Source organism: Pelophylax lessonae (genome assembly GCF_965119305.1).
Source record: "Pelophylax lessonae genome assembly, chromosome: 12".
Lineage (NCBI taxonomy): Eukaryota > Metazoa > Chordata > Amphibia > Anura > Ranidae > Pelophylax > Pelophylax lessonae.
In genome coordinates this window covers 72,982,978-73,000,989 of record NC_138779.1, presented here as the reverse complement: position 1 = coordinate 73,000,989, position 18,012 = coordinate 72,982,978, and the positions used below count along the sequence as shown (strand labels likewise).

At 39.4% G+C, this 18,012-nt stretch overlaps 1 protein-coding gene across 11 annotated transcripts in view; it reads left to right on the top strand.

Moving 5' to 3' along the window:
• AGRN (agrin) overlaps window positions 1-17,648 on the top strand; it is a 704,390-nt gene extending 686,742 nt beyond the window's left edge. For 9 of the 11 annotated variants that reach the window (XM_082274327.1, XM_082274332.1, XM_082274333.1 and 6 more), the window contains 4 exons: window positions 1,126-1,158; window positions 6,567-6,791; window positions 10,932-11,035; window positions 16,424-17,648. In XM_082274327.1, coding sequence (XP_082130453.1) covers window positions 1,126-1,158; window positions 6,567-6,791; window positions 10,932-11,035; window positions 16,424-16,581 — 520 coding nt within the window. In that variant the 3' untranslated portion in view covers window positions 16,582-17,648. The remainder of the gene's footprint in view (window positions 1-1,125; window positions 1,159-6,566; window positions 6,792-10,931; window positions 11,036-16,423) is intronic. The other 2 variants (XM_082274335.1, XM_082274334.1) reach the window with 1 other exon arrangement.
• Window positions 17,649-18,012: the final 364 nt, after the last annotated feature.

The window sequence follows — 18,012 nt, the reverse complement described above, 5'->3', positions numbered from 1 at the left end:
CATATACTGATTTAGACCCAGAAATATTTGCTGCTAGCAGCATTATGTATTTAGCTTCATATATCCCCTAACCTTCCAACTTTTTTTTACAATGGAGAAATGCTGTTAATGTTATTTTAGATAGAAAAAAAGCTAACTTATCATAGAGGTTGCCAAAGAAAGTCCAAAAAATATGGTTCCCCTGGCTGTCCTCCCCCACTTTAGTTCACCTGCTTCTATTCTTACTAGTCTGTCCCATTAAGTAATCATGCTTTATTACTATGTTCTGTAGTGAAAGGTTCTTGTTCTGTGTTTTTTGCTGTATTTATACCCTGTATCTTCTGGTGTGTCCCAAGTCGTATATTTGTTCTAACCTGAACTGTAATGTCCTTTTATATTTCATTGGCATTTCTGCCTTATACAAGAATTATAAAGTAGTAAATACCGTAACAATTTGTTCCTTGTATGACTAAACGTTTGAAACGTAATAAATATTGCTTGGTTTAATATAGCTTCCTAAAGATGCACTCTGCTTCAGTACTCCTCTCAAGACCCCCCCAACCCTGATGCAAGCAGTGGGTGGGCTCTTGGGAGGAGTTGTGCAAATATTAAAAGGCCTTGATGGTGTCTGGAAGAGTAGGTATTGTGTACAGACTGCCCTAGGTAAATCCCACATGGGATGCTCGATGTTCATGACTGAAAAAAAATAAAATCCAATGCATTAAAAAGGGGCAGGCCAGGGACAGTCAGACTTTGGAGGAAAGGACTAGGCCTCCAGCCAGGAAGTGAGGTGTGCTCTATCTGTCCTGGTGCAGTTTCTAATGCACACTGTGAGAAGCTTACAGTGTGCAGTACTATTGCACTCTACCGCTTTTTTAGTACAAGAGAGGAACCTGTACAGCTTTACAAGACTGAAGTTAGGGCTGAAATTCAGCCTTAATTTTCAAGGAGCCCCTTGTCCTCAGGCCATATAACAGCCTATGTTATAGTAGTTTTTTCATGTTTACTAAGATTTACCAGGAAATCTAATTTAATGAAGGTAAGTGGGGTTTTGTGGGTGGGGGGTGGTTGGTGAGGAGTCTTTGTTTGCTATTTATCTCTGCTGCTGCTTACTGCATGCCTCCCCCTTTCTTTCTGCCTCCTAAGTCATGCCCCTGTGGACAATCCAGATGACCCCAGGTGAGTTCTCACTGCACTGCTTGCTATGTTGCTTCTCCATATGTGACTCATTGTAATGTTTTGAATGCACACCAGAATCCCCTGTATTTTTATTGGTTGTGCACTATACATAAATGGCATAACGAAAGTTGTGCTCACTTAATATTTCAATTCTGACAGGGACGCAAACACATCACAGTTATGCAAATAACTAATATTGGGATTCATTTGCATGTAAATTATTTAAATGTGTAATTCTAAAAAGTTAAACATGTATTCATAGCACAGCAAATACAATGCAGAAAAACTTTGTATTATTTTTGTATAGTTACTGTAAGACACATTTACGGAGCACTGTGTGCACATTGTGAAAAAGATGCTGCAGAAGTACATTGTTCCATACAACCTGTTATTACGTGTGAACCTACCTGATCTTTTCACACAAAATGTACATTATTTCCCTCCCTAATATTACACTGTGACAGGACTGTAAATAAAATGGCTAAATACTACATATTAAAGTATTTAGTCACATTTGATTATATTAATATAAATGGAAACCACCTGCGCTCTTTGGTGATCACACTATATTGTCCTATGGTAAAGACTTTTAGAAAAGTCATCATTCGATTTTATGAAGGACTGCAGCGGAATATATAGAGGAGAAGCAAAGCAACATGCCATGGTAAATTTAGGTACTGAATGGAGCCCCCTAGCTAGCCAGGGTAAGGGGGGGTGGGTATTTATTGTTTGGTGATTTGACATGTACAATAATAAAAGTGACCAGACATGGCCAGTGTATAAATTCTGTTAGAAGGAATATTAGGGGGCACAGTCTGCATTCTGTGACTTCCCAATGAAATGCAGCTCTCCTACTATCCCTAATATGTGGTGGAAGATTTGCTGATCTATGGCCCCTCATGAACCACCACTGATAGGCTATGCCAAGAATATCCCAATTCATATGACAGGTGAAAGAAAGTGGGTGGGTGACGACAAGTTAAAGAATCAAGGCAAACTTTACATAAAATTTGCTGGATTGGAAGTGCACATTGAATACACAATTCCATCCTTTTATAGTGCGCAACCAACAAAGATTGTTCTGTTGTGAGCAAAAGAAAGTAACTGCAATCACATGATTATCATATGACATAACATCATTCCACCAACATGCTACAAGTGGTGAATTACTCTTCTGCCTAGCCATTCCAAAGAACACATGGACACATCTCAGCATACCAGCTACTTTTCTTATTTGACCCAGCTGGAAACCCCCTAATGCCAACAGGGCGTGAAAACTTATGAAAGGGGAACTCCATTATAGAAAAGATATTCTACACTCTGCCCACTATTTCCTTTCTCTCACAGATGTCCTTCTATATTAACAGAAACCAGCACACCCACTCCGGTCTCTTTACAACTTGGCTCTTCCACACAAGATTTTCCAGCCATGAGTGTGTTGGAGTTTAATATCAAGCTTAATATCAAGAGAGAGTTGTCCTACTTTAATATTAGAGGAGACTTTATGTAACACACATTACTTCCTAATGAAAATAAAATGAAATAATGAGTAAAAAATGAAAATACTTGTGTGATGCCATGCTTAAAACCAATAATGCAAAATATATACGGTGTGTGTGTGTGTGTATATATATATATATATATATATATATATATATATATATATATAATCAAAAGTCTATGTATCTAGTGCTAATTGGATCGCTCACACCTGAACACACTCTCATAAATTGTGTATAAACTATACAAATGTAAACCAAATGGTGCCACGCTCCTCTATACCCAAAAATGTACACTCACCGGCAACAATATTAGGTACACCTGTTCAATTGCTTAGTAACACAAATTGCTAATCAACCAATCACATGACAGCATTAAGGCATCTAGATGTGGTGAAGACGACTTGCTGAAGTTCAAACCAAGCATCGGAATGATGAAGAAAGGGGTTTAAAGTCACTTTGAACTTGCCATAGTTGTTGGTGCCAGACGGGCTGGTCTAAGTATTTCAAAAACTCACGCACAACTATCAAAAATAAAAAATATCAAAATATCCAGTGAGTGGAAGTTGTGTGGAGGAAAGTGTCTTGTTGATGTCAGAGGAGAATGGGAAGACGGTTTGAGATGATAGGCAACATGGTTTGAGATGATAGGCAACAGTAACCACACGGTACAACCAAGGTGTGCAGAATACCATCTCTGAACGCACATTACATCGAACCTTGAAGCAGATGGGCTACAGTAGCAGAAGACCACACCGGGTGTCACTCTTGTCAGCTAAGAACAGGAAACTGAGGCTACAATTTGCACAGGCTCACCAAAATTGGACAATAGAAGATTGAAAAACCTTTGCCTGGTCTGATAAGTCTAAATTTCAGCTGCGACATTCAGATGGTAGTATCAGAATTTGGCATAAACAACATGAACACATGGATCCATCCTACCTTGTATCAATGGTTCAGGCTAGTGGTGGTGGTGTAATGGTGTGGGTGATATTTCCTTGGCACATTTTGGACCACTTAGTACCAATTAGGCATCATTTACACCATGGCCTACCTGAGTATTGTTACTGACCATGTCCATCCCTTTATGACTACAGTGTACCCATCTTCTGATGGCTCCTTCCAGCAGAATAATGCACCATGTCACAAAGCTTAGATCATCTCACCACTGGTTTCTTGAACATGACAATGAGTTCACTTTTCTCCATTGGCCTCCACAGTCACCAGATCATAATCCAATGGAGCACCTTTGGAATGTGGTGAAACAGGAGATTTGCATCACAAATATGCAGCCGACAATTCTTCAGAAACTGCATGATGCTTTAATGTCAATATGGACCAAAATCCCTGAGGAATGTTTCCAACACCTTGTTGAATCTATGCCACGAAGAATGAAGGCAGTTCTGAAGGCAAAAGGGGTCCAACCCGGTACTAGCAAGGTGTACCCAATAAAGGGGCCGGTCAGTGTATATCACTAAGTGATAATGTTACTGTCTCCGTCTCCATATCACAAAAAATATAATAGCAGTAAATAAAAATATATAAATTTATAAATCAAAATTTCTGACAAAAAGAAAAAAAATTAGTGTCCAAAAATTTATGAATAACCAGTTCATCAATGTCCTTTGTTGTGGTAAGAACTTAAAAATCACCAATTCCAGCAAAACATGACCCTACTGTAAAGTTGTTTGTGTTTCCAAAAAGTACAGCTTAATCAAAAAAGTGTCCACCACTCTGTGCTGCAAAACTCTTCATGCAGAAGTGACTGTCCCTTCACCAGATGTTCCCTCACCTGAGGGTTAAGGCCAAAGAATGGTCTGTATGTGCCTTTTTCCCCACCATGGGGATCTTTAGTGATATATTCCACTTCTATAGAAACCTCAGGGCTTAAATCTCCTCTCCTAGGGTTCACTTCCTCTCATCAAAGTCACCGTAAAAGATAAGTATGCATAGTGCTTATCCGTAAAAAATAACCGGTGATTATTTAAATACATCTAATACCATAACATTCACATTTGCATGGTGCTGTAAGTGCACCAGACTATAAACAGCATAAAAACATAGCCATAAGCTGAGAATACAAATTGCATGTAGTTTGTTTACCACAATTCCTCATGTAACAGGCACGCCATGACGTCAGAAGGCCCCTCCCCTACGCATTGCGCCACAGGGTCACATGGCTTCCTCAGGGAAAATGTGAGTGTTTTGCTATTAGATGTATTTAAATAAAGACTGGTTATTTTTAAGGATAAGCACTATGTATAGTTTTTTCTATGGTGACTTAGATGAGAGGAAGTGAACCCGAGGAGATTTAATCCCTAAGGTATCCATAGAAGTGGAATATATCTAATGATCCCCATGGTGGGAAAAAGGAGCATTAAGATCATACTTTGTTCTTATCCCCGAGGTGAGGGCACATCTGGTAAAGAGACATTAACTTTTGCATGAAGAGTTTTGCAGCATAGAGCGGTGGACACTTTTTGATTAAGCTGTGTTTTTTGGAAACACAAGCAACTTTACAGTAGTCACATCTTGCTGGAATTGGTGATTGTTAAGTTTTATACCACAATCAAGGACAAGAATGACCTTGTTATTCATATATTTTTTGACACTTAACATTTTTTTTGTCAGAAATATTGATTTATTGATAAATTATATTTTTTCATTTTTTATTTACTGCTATTATATTTTTTGTGATATGAATCTCTGTATGAATCTAAAGAGACAGTAACAATATCATATAGCGATATCCATTTTTTGGTAATAAAGGAGCGCGGCACCATGTGGTTTACGTTTACACATAATAAGATGCTACAAAATCTGCTCGATTGTCAGCTTTTGTGGGACATATCCGAATTCTGTCTGTACCTTTTACATATATATCTCTTCACACCCCATATCAACTAAATGTGGAACTTGCAAGCTGTTTGTGATGTTGTGTTGCTGTGTTGTTAGTGTGCACCGTCATTGTGCTGTATGCATACTTTTTACATGTCTCAAAGCTTAACTGTGTACTAAAACACTCTTACAAGGAAATATATCTTCAAATCTTAAATGTGGAAACTGGGATCAGCGGTTTAACCATAAATATTGAGTGACCATAAAAATAAAACCTTCAAGTCATAGATGTTGTAAATATAGCTAAGTACAACTTGGTTCATATAACCAGTGATTAGATCAGCTGAAAGAAGAACTGTGTGAGCTGAGCAGGTTGGCTCAAAACTTTCATATGTATTTAAAAATGCTAAATGATTTAGAACAGAGCCTTTCATCAGGTACCATAACAATTACCACAACAAGTTTATGTACAAAAAATACAAGACCTGAGTTGGGAGCATGTGCAAGTTCAGGGGAAATTGTCTAACCCACCATTTCACAGAGTAGTGTAATTAGTTTAACCCAAAAGAGGCTACAGACAAAATACTAGAAATAAAAAAAATACAACAATGAAGGTTTGCTTTGGCCTCCACAGTTGGAATGACGGGCTTCAAACTACTTAGTGATTTATTCTGCGCAGCACATTTAGCAAAACAATATCTTTAGTTGCTTGTAACATTAGGCTTCGAATTGGCTCTTGATGCATAAAATAGGGGATCTAATTGTGATTTGTGACATACAAAGTAGACAATAGTGATGAAGGTTATACAACCCCAGTGTTATTATGGGAAGATGGCCCAACAGCAGCTTCACACTCGTAAAATAAAAAAAATAAATAAAAAGTGTTACGGTAAAGTCCATTAGTAATGTAAAGAGGAATTACAATTTTGCCCTATTCAGCTGCACTGTCGATTTAGGTATTACACAGTCCTGTGGTTCTGTTAGTATAGGACACTTAATATACTCTGCCTGCCTTTTAAATACCTGGTGTATGTTGTATGAATTTTAACAATCATGGTTTACCTTCTACAGTGAGAAGGCACTGCTGACCAACGAATTTGAGCTGAGCATCAAGACTGAAGCCACTCAGGGTCTGATCCTCTGGAGCGGAAAAGGCACGGAACGTTCTGATTACATTGCCCTTGCTGTGATAGGAGGCTATGTTCAAATGATGTACGACCTTGGATCTAAACCAGTTGTCCTCCGGTCTACGGTACCAGTTAACACCAACCAGTGGATTCGCATCAAAGCTCTAAGGTAAATGTTATGCCAGTTGATTTGTCGGCAAAATGTCTCTGGTGTTTGGGGAAAAGTTTATAATTAACAATTAAGATTAAAAAAAAAACTTACAAATTAATGAGGATAAAACTTGGAACTGGTTCTCATGATATTTGTTTCTGGCAATAACATTATCATCATATGCCAATTCACACATTCCTAATAACCTCTTTCAACAGAAAAGCTATAGCTCAAAGCATGGGACATGTAGGTTGGGCAGAATAATAACTATTTCTCCTTGGTATATCCCTGAGTATACCTGAGTAGTTTTTCGTAGACAGCGGAGAATCTCAGCAAAATGCCTGGGGCTGAGCTGAAAGAGAGAGCTCATGATATACAGAAGATAATTCTAGACATGAGACACTAAAGTCTGGTACTAATCAGCCTATAGCGTGTTCAATTAAGCTTTGACAAAAAAAAAAAAAACTGAAAGTCTGCACCAGAAGAGCTGCACCAGATTTTGTACTCTCCACTTTCAGTAAATCAACCCCAGTATCTTATACGTATAAAAACGTTGGAAGGAGGGATGTTGGTTGGTTTTGATAAATGGATCCCCATTCCTAGTTGTGCCAGTAGGCATGAACATTCTCTTCCACAAATGATCTTCCCTATTGTGACCATAACCATTGTGTACAGAGGTGAATGGTGTAAGGGATGGGGCTTGAGATCACCTGGCCAAAATACCAGTTTTAATTCTTATTATTATTATTATTTTTTTTTAATTATAGTAGATAACTGCTTTACCAACCCACCATTTTTACAGAATAGTGTACCCCAAAATTAGGTTGTCTTTACGAATGGGGTAGTTTTATTATACTAAACTAAAGTGTTGTTTATGATTCGAGCTACTGTTTGTCTAGGACAGGGTAAAAATCAAAAATCCAAGGGAGACGTGGGCTCAAAACCCTCGTTCATTATATCCACTTTTGATACGTGTGGCCTAATCCCAGAAAAGCAGCTGCCCAGCTATTAAAAATGGCTGCCTCACTGTGGGTATTTACTAAATACAGCAATAAGAATACTACTCCATTGTTGAAAGGCTGAAGATGGCATAATTAGTTTTCTGGTGAACTCCCATTACAGTTTTGTAATCGGGGTTGGCATAGGCAAGGATGCCTTACCTTCATGAGACGTTAGCATCTGCGTAGGATTATCCATCAGTCCGTTGTGCCCTTCAGTGCCCCCTGGGATAAGAATAGAGCAAGGCATCTGTAGAATGGTGAGCGGGCGGGAAAGCTAACATAGGCGTGCTGAAGCTTGCCTGCTGCGGATTCCAGGGCATTCCAATAGACCATTCTATCTCCATTGCTACTACAGAGACCTGTGCAACAAACACTAAGGGGTCTATTTATAAATATTTTTACATATAAGATTAACACAACTTTAACACAGGATTCACACATGTTTCCAGTTAAATTCAATTAAAAAATGTGTGATCTTGGGTAAAAGGTATATAAATCTTGCATGGAAAAACGTATAAATAGATCCCTGTCTAGCCAGTCAGGTTTAAAGTTGCTGTAATCGTCAGTAACCCAGGCAGCAAAAAAGCACACTTTTTTCCTTAATTATAATAGATATCAAAGGTTTATTATAAATCTTCAAACCATCCACTGTCCAATTATAAGAACCTGGGTGGGGAAAATAACTTGACTTGATACCTTCATGGTTCCAGCATGGTATATAGTTGTGATATTCTTTTAAGAACAGGCAGTTCTTTGACAAGGTTTGATAATGAGAACTTTGCAGAACTCATAGCTTTGTATGAGCGTAGGTTAAAGGCAAAATATAAAATTATACTTCATGTTGCAGTCCTGCTGTTACATTTTTGTATCAATCATCTCTGCATGCTTCTCTTACAGGTCAGCCGCTTCAACAGCTGATTATAACAGATAGGAAAGGGGAATGCTGGGGAAATTTTCAGTCCTAGGCTTTGTTCACACTGAGGTGGCTCTATCTACCTCAAAACAAAACTCCTAATTTTGTGGGGGATTTCGTTTAAAGTGGGAGTACACTCCCTTTGTTGATTTTTACCTATACCCAAGCCTAGAATAAGGCTTACCTATAGCTACATTAAATATCTCCGAAATGTGCACCAGGAGATATTTACTTTAGAAGTGGCCGGTGACGCCACCAGCGTGCTGTCCATTCAGAACTCCGTGCCGCGTCTATAATGCCTGCATGCATGTGCAGGAGTGACGTCATTGTAGCTCGGCCATTCATACGGCCGAAGCCCCGAAACCTGGAAGGAAGATCAGGTAATGATAGAAGCACCTACAACACAGCGTGTCGCTGGAGGGCTTCGTGTTTAGGGAAGTCTGTCATAATGTGCTCGTTTTCGGTGCATACTAGCATATTATGACTTAAACTTCCCGGGCCCAATTTTTTTTCATTTATTTTTTTGCTGCAGTTTACTACAGCTTTGAGACTAGCACTCCTTGTACAAATTGGCCTTGTTCCTAACACATAAACCAAATGCAGGAATTATTTACAAAAATGACATGATTGTGACTATTCCAGTCTCTGAGGAAAAACTGTTATTCTTGCCTATAACTACCATTCTCGTTTTTATTCTCCGTTATTTCATTTAAAAATGAGAACCTAAATTGACCAACTGAATATTTCTTCTTTCAGGGAGCTTCAGCCATGAGACTCACAATGTTTATTCACTGGAGTAGAATTAGGGAACTTTATGGATATACTAGTGCCTGCGTTCTTTGGCAGAAGAAGAGTTAAGCTATGCAAGATCTGCAGTTACACTACATTCCATGAGGGGCAGGACTCTCCATGGGGACTGGCAGGCCATGCTTTTGGCTAGCTGCCGCCCATGGAGGGATCATTGGGGATCTCAGCGCTTTAGATGTTTTAGATGCCAGGGCTTGGCTACCAGGGACACAATGTACTCTGCAGTTGCACAAATTATAAAAACATTGGGGGTCATGCTGCACCAAGATACCGTAGGAATTGTAAGATGCAGATTTCATTGGTAGTATTCAAAATTAACCCTAGTGTAGCATTTTATGAGATTGGTGCAGGAACAAAACTGATGATCAACTGGTGATCTTTGTATTGGTATGGCCTTATATTGTTTAGGGTAAACTACAGTAACATATCACAATCTAAAAAGCAGCCTTTATTACTCTGTCCACTCTCAGCAGTTGATTAATTATTATTTATTGCCACAGGTAGAGAATATCAATGCTTACTTGTCTTGATTTCTCATGTTATTCAGGTAATACAGCCCCTAGAATCAAATAGGAAAAAGAAGAGTGGGCAACTTTATACTAGTATGTGAAAAAAATTAATATCGGCCTCGGCTGGTATGACAGACAAGGAAGGCACTCTATCATACAGTTCAAGCTTACCTGCCCCATCCTGCCTCCTGTACATTACTATTGGCCGATGAGGCAGCACGCCCTAGTGATAGGCCAATAGGAACATGTAGGAGGCAAGAAGGAGGAGGAAAAACTCCAACACTACCAAAGGTTTGCCTGTAAGAACTGCCCAGCTTTTAGGCATAGCAGTAAAACCCAAAGGCTGTTGCAGATATGTGCAATTTATTCCCAACAATAGTTTCTTTGTATTGTAAACTACTGACAGATTTGCTTTAAGTAGCTGTAAACATTGCAGATGTCAGTACAAGATAGGTTGTCTGATTTGTTATACCTATTGTAATTTCTCCACACATTAGCACACAAGCACAGAATGAAGCCGGGGGATCCTTGCACTGCAGGCCCTCAGGTACAGTTTTCTCTCCGGCATAGAGAACAGTACAATAGTGACATCACCAAATCTCACTCCAAAACTTTATAAACTAGAAGTCAGAGACTACATTACATTTCACACAGCATATGTGCAGCTATGGGACTCCAGGCCCAGTCACATGCCAGAAAGTGCACACGTTTGGAGTTTGAGTCCTCTCTAAGCACCAAATAAGCTCACTCCCTTTTTTTATACTGATTGAATGGCAGCAGGAATAAAAAGGAGAATATAGTTAAAATATACCACCTTCATGTAGCACTGTCCAAGACAAATGTGTGGTTTGCTCTATATCTAGACACTATTACCCTTTTAAAAATGGAAAAGACCTTCTGCTAATTTTTTCTTAACTTTGTCTTCTAGAAATAACAGAGATGGCATCTTACAAGTTGGCAACGAGGCACCAGTTTTTGGTTCATCTCCGTTTGGGTCTAAACACCTAGATACTGATGGAGCCTTATGGCTGGGTAAGTCTCATTTTGTAGAATTGCAATGAAAAAACTCACAACTTTTCTAGTATTCATTTTCATTCATAAACATAATTTATCTGACCTTCACATTTCTTCATGTTAGCTGTTCCTTGTTTGAATGACTTTATTTTTAATGTTAATTTGTAGATTCTCCTTAGTTGCTATTTGTTTGTTTATCAGGCTTTTTAATTCACATCCTTGCTGAGAAACCTCTGATATTCCAAGATAGGCCACATAGAATGTATTCAGTTGGTCTGAGCAGGCCAAAAGATATACAGTATACTGAAGTAGAGAAATAATCACTGTGCACCCCACCCCAAAGTGGTATGGAAACAGAGTTTGTAACTATGGAATATATCCCATTAAAATATAGATTTACAATCATTCACATAAAACTAAATTTGTGAACACTTTTTTGTGATTTTTTTTTTATTGTTTGAAGATCACATTCTTATATAAAACTGTCATTTTATTTAAAGGAGAATTATAGCCAAATCTTTTTAACTACACTTCTATGGATCAGAGTGCAGGCCAGTGCAGGCCGGTCCAGGCTCTGAAATGATCCTAACATATGAGCCTCTGAGATACTGAGCCAGTTGCTTCCTCCCCCACCCCCTGCACATACCAGCACTCCAGTGAGTGCTGGAGGGGCAGAGCAGAGAGTCAGTGACTGACAGTCACCAGCTCCCTGCAGCCTGTAGACCGAGAGTTGAGTGATCAATGGTCTTTGATCGCTCAGTTCTCGGTCTTAGAGCCAGCGGGGGACTAATGCTGCAACCACCTAGGTGAGTATAATTTTTATCTATACCCATACTTCTCTTTTAAAGGGATAAAGTAATTCTTGGCCAGCCAGCTCTACTTGTAAGTCAGTTAAGTTAATAAAGTGATCAGTACAGAACAAAAGAATATGGCCAGCCTAAAACAGAATTCACAGTGATCAACTATTGTACCAGCAAGTGCACTAAACTATAGAAAATGAGTGCTTGAGGTAATTACAGTAAAACCATTACAATATTATCTTAATGCATTCATGTCACCATGTTGAAAAACAGGCTGTAAAAGATGAGGTTCAATACTTACCTGTCTGGTGGGCGGAGTCAAAGCTTCCTTTTCTTCATGAAATACAGACACCATTGCTGTCTAACAGACACTTCCAGGTATTTCAGATAACATGTCCTTCGCCTTACACTGTGGTTCCTACCACCAGTTGCTATGTCACTACTAGGTTCTGTCCTGTAGTGATGTAGAAACCAGCAGAAGGAACCACAGTGCCATCTGATGGACAGGTAAGTGTTGATATGTTACTTTTTTATAGGCTGCCCTTGCTCTATGTTTTTTAGTATGGTGACCAGAATTTTTTAAATCTAATTAAAACATTTATTTAAAAAATAGTATTATATAGAAGTAAACAACAGGGACACACTAATGTAAAATCTTCATACACTTAATGAAATAAAATCTACATTTGATTTCCTCATTAACAAATTACAGATGTGTGTTGCAGAGGATTAAACTGCAGAGCATGCAAGACTGATACTGTCTATGCATTTTAATTCTATATAGTATTCTCGTAGACTGAAAATTAGCAGGATAAATTACTGCTGTATCATCATGGAATTTGTAGATTGCAGTGCTTCTGTGGGAGCATATACGCTGTCACCGGCATGATAGCTAATACCTTCCAGGTTTAGTCAGTATACCAACGTACTCGTGTTCTGTCAAGTCAGGACAGGATTGAGTGATGCCTGCCATACTTGGCTGTTTAGGAATACAGGGACTTTCCAGTCTCACAAGTTCCACAGATTGAATCCCCGTTGATGTGATCACTATCTGACTGGATTTGTGTATCTACTCTAAGCAGAACAGGTGTGTAACCCAGCAGTCGGTATCTCCAAACCTGCTGTGGAATTGGTTATCATGTGCTGCATTGAATTAAAAGAAAGTTATCAAAACATTTTCAGTGAAAGGACATTAGTATGAGCTTACTATATGTGCAAATAATACGTTCACTTCCAAATTTCAGTGCCTGACAACAGGCCCTACGACCCCCTGCCCACACTCCCTGCACCTGCATTTATCCGAACATGTACAAGTTAATGTCACTGAGGACAATCAGCACAAACAGAATAGGAAAGCAGTGGGGAAAATACTGGCATGTAAAAAAAAAAAAAAAAAAGTCGCCACCTGGAATTAATTAAGCAACAAACTAAACTAAGCATGCAGTAACAATCTGATTGGATAGTTACTGCATGTGCCCAAAGAATGAGGTCAGCTGACTACCTGAATATACTAAATGACCAGATTATTTCATCAATGGATTTTGTTCTTCCTGGATGGCACAGGCATATTCCAAAATGACAATGCCAGGAATCATCTGGCTCAAATTGTGAAAGAGTGGTTCAGGGAGCATGAGACATCATTTTCACACATGGATTGGCCACCACAGAGTCCAGAACTTAACCCCATTGAGAATCTTTGGGATGTGCTGGAGAAGGCTTTGCGCAGTGGTCCGACTCTTCCATCATCAATACAAGATCTTGGTGAAAAATAAATGCAACACTGGACGGAAATGAATCTTGTGACATTGGAGAAGCTTATCGAAACAATTCCACAGCGAATGCATGCTGTAATCAAATCCAACAAAATATTAGATTGTGTCACCTTTTTCTTTTTGGCCAGGCAGTGTATATATGCCCTATATAACCATCTTTGCCTAGTGAACTTGGGTGAAACTCATCTGACAATCTCAATGAAGAGCTGCTTGCTTTAAGGGGTTTCTGTACTAAATTTGAAATTCCTTATTTATAGGCCACAGAGAAAAGCGAATACAAAAATTATTAGTATATATAAAGTAAAACTCAGTAATACCCGAGTTGGGAAAGGAAAAAAAAACTGTTAGGATTTTGCTGCCTTGATACTGTGGGTGAGCTTTCTCTTTGTTTCCTTCCTACCAAAGCGATAACTTCCTATCACAATAGGAGGTGAGAGGAGATCATTTAAAAAAGTAGTAAACACTTTGAAATCTGTGCCATTTTAGTCATTAATGTTGAAATCTCTGCATTTTCATCTAGGATGCTTTTATTATTGATATTTTTTTTCATAAAGTCCTGTAAACTAACAAACAAGTGTGTCCTCAGATGCTCCCTGCCATCCCAAAACTCCCTAATCGGAATGATCTTGGATGTGGTCATCTTTACTGGGCCAACCATCTGTGACCAAGGCATTCCCAGCCTCACGAGTATACACGTCCCTTATATACGTAAGTTGTGGGGAATGCCCTGGCCGCAGCTGATTGGCCCATCACAGGTGAATGCTTCCTGACGGACTCCCTCACGTGGGCCTGGACTAGGATCTGAACACAAGCCAAAGTCATCATCCCTACTTACTATTTCCAATGTCAACCTGCCAGAGGCTCCCTCTGGGTAGCATGGGAGACATATAAACCATACATATCTAGTTGTTAATCAGCAGTTCAGTGCAAGTTTTACGGCCCAGTCATGTGTTTGGATTTCTACAGTATATACAGTACACATACTGTAATATATATATATATATATATGCAGTATCTCACAAAGGGAGTACACCCCTCACATTTTTGTAAATATTTTATTATATCTTTTCATTTGACAACACTGAAGAAATTGCACTTTGCTATAATGTAAAGTAGTGAGTGTACAGCTTGTATAACAGTGTAAATTTGCTGTCCCACCAAAATAACTCAACACACAGCCATTAATGTCTAAACCGCTGGCAACAAAAGTGAGTACACCCCAAAGTGAAAATGTCCAAATTGGGCCCAATTAGCCATTTTCCCTCCTTGGTGTCATGTGACTTGTTAGTGTTACAAGGTCTCAGGTGTGAATGGGGAGCAGGTGTGTTAAATTTGATGTTATCGCTCTCACTCTCTCACACTGGTCACTGGAAGTTAAACATGGCACCTCATGGCAAAGAACTCGCTGAGGATCTGAAAAAAAGAATTGTTGCTCTACATAAAGATGGCTTAGGCTATAAGAAGATTGCCAAGACACTGAAACTGAGCTGCAGCACTGTGGCCAAGGCTATACAGCGGTTTAACAGGAAAGGTTCCACTCAGAACAGGCCTCAACATGGTTGACCAAAGAAGTTGAGTGAACGTGCTCAGCGTCATATCCAGAAGTTGTCTTTGGGAAATAGACGTATGAGTGCTGCCAGTATTGCTGCAGAGGTTGAAGGGGTGGGGGGTCAGCCTGTCAGTGCTCAGACCATACGCCGCACACTGCGTCAAATTGGTCTGCATTGCTGTTGTCCCAGAAAGAAGCCTCTTCTAAAGATGATGCACAAGAAAGCCCGCAGTTTGCTGAAGACAAGCAGGCTAAGGACATGGATTACTGGAGCCATATTCTGTGGTCTGCTGAGACCAAGATAAACGTATTTGGTTCAGATAGTGTCAAGTGTGTGACGTATAATTCATGTACATTTGAAGTGTTCTCATTGGTGGTTGATATGCACACCACTGCTGTGCTAAACAGCCAGATGTGACGGAATCCGTAGCTTCTATTGGCAACTCTTCCCGGCTATTGTAGGATATCAAATGTGATGAGTAAGTAATCCATTTGCATGATGGACTGAGGCCCCAAGTGAATGCATATGATTATATCGGTGAGGTATTTGTGATGAACATGTTGTACACCAGCCACAGTTACATCCTGTTATTAGAGAAGTAGGTTTATTGCCATTTCTGTTCCACCAATTCAATGGTTGCCTTGGAATGGACTTGCACGAGTGAAGTCAGAAAGAAGCCAATGCCCTGCTCTGCATACTTGTTCTGGGTCAGTGGCTAAAAGCATTAAAGTATACGTGAGCCCTCACCTTGTATTCAACCCATTTGGTTTAAAATAGAAATAAAGGAAAAACATTTGTGTATACATTTAAAAAAAAAAAAAAAAACACCTTTTTTTTTTTAAGTGACCACAGGATCTCTGTTCTCGGCTGCATAAGGATCTTGGAGAGCTGGGGCAGGAGAATCAGCAGTATACCGATATTCCCAATGAATGGCTGTGCTGAGGAAGGGGGGGGGGGTGCTTTTGTCAGCACAAGTATGATCCTTGGAGGAGAGTAGGCTGAGTTCCCAGCACAACCAGAAAAATGACCAGGACGTGCTCTCCTGACTAGTGTGGTCACAAGTACATGGTACAGCAGGCACATAGAATATGACATATTCTTTAAAGGCAAAGGATCTTGTGCTATGCTGTACCTAGTTGAGAAACAAATGTATGTCTCTGCTCAGTGTGCAAGATGGCTGCCAGTCTTTTATAGCATCATGTGATTTAATAGGATATGTATACCTAATAATTCTGTGGCTCAGCCCATTGTATAATATATATAATTCTTCTTCTCTATCTACAGGTGGTGTGGAGAAGCTGAGTGTCTCCTACAAGCTACCCAAAGCATATAGCACTGGCTTTATTGGGTGTATGAAGGATGTTCTCATTGACCGGAAGGAGCTACACCTTGTGGAAGATGCAGAGAATAGTCCCCCTATATTATATTGCTCAGCCAAATAGTCCGGAAAATTACTTACCTTTCTCCTTCCTAGCCTACCCCCTTTCCCTCCTCTCCCCACCCATTCACTGCTGTAATTATTTTCTATTTTTGTAAACTTATTGCTTTTTATATTTTGTGTGTGGGGGGAGGAAGGAGAAGGCAGTGTCTGTATCTGTGTGAATGAGTTCAAATACTGCAACCAGACCAAAATCCAAAGGGGTGGGCACAGTGGTTACATAATGGAGAGGTTAGACAAACTTGCAGGTAATACGTGAGAACTGGTTTAACTCACAAGGGCCTTATTCAAGTCAAATCAGGGATTACTGGGGAGATAAAAGATATTTTATATTGAAGAGCTAAATTACTTTAATAATTGGGTTAGCTGAATCTCTGCTAAACCCGTGATGATGGTTGCAGCATTTTGCCTTTGGTGTGTATGAGTGCATGCGTTTTGAGATGTGTGATGTGATGCTGCTTCAGCTGTACCCACTCAACAGTGAGAGATACCTTTGTTATGGGTTGGATGATGTCCCCACTGCTGGCTGCTTTGCATTCCCAAAACAAAATATTATCTTAAGGAAAGAAGAGGAGATAAGGAGTCTCTGTGGTAATAATGTGGCCTTCTTGTTAGAATCATCTTCTGTTTTGCAAGAAACCCCCTTGCCCATGAGCATCCCTATACCTCTTCCATATCATTCTGCCCCCAAAGGGGTGTCTACAATATAAACATCCAGTCATACATTCCTTTTTTTTTTAATTTTTATTTCTTTTTCATGGGTTTGACTTAGGACAACCCCTGTTGTACTTGTAGTGGCCAAATCCAATTGGGGGGGGGGGGGTGGAGGACAACTTTTTCAATCCTCCAAATCCACTTGTACATTAACCCTGGAAGGTGGCTTTTGGTTTTATAAAGCCTCATGAATTTGCATAGAAGTTTCCTTGGCTTACTCCGTAGTATAGTGCTAAGGAATGGTATAATCCCTTCTAGGACAGGGTTTTAATAAAATGCTGGAGGAGATTTTTTTTTTTATTGGTTTTTAGTGGTTTGACATACACTGTCGTTTCTTTTCTGGAAGCATTTGTTTAACCCTTATCTCTAACCGACTCACATCTAGTGGCTATTAGAAAGGTTCTGGATGGTTGAATGTATCATGGTGATTGAAACACAGTAGATTTTACCTAAACCTACTGGGACAGATAACGTTTCAGTGTAACTTTACTAGCCAAAAAAAGTGGCATTTGGTAATTAAGGAAGACGTTTTTTTTCAACCCCTTACAAAAATGTCTGTAGGGCTTTTGTATTAAAACTGAGCATTATTTAAGACTGATATGATAGAAAGCTGCAGGATATAAAGCTATGGGACAAGTGTTTGGTAGACATCATTTTACTCTAAAGCTAGCCATACACATTAGGATTTCTCTTGTTCAGCCCTAAACAGCGTTGTGGAGGA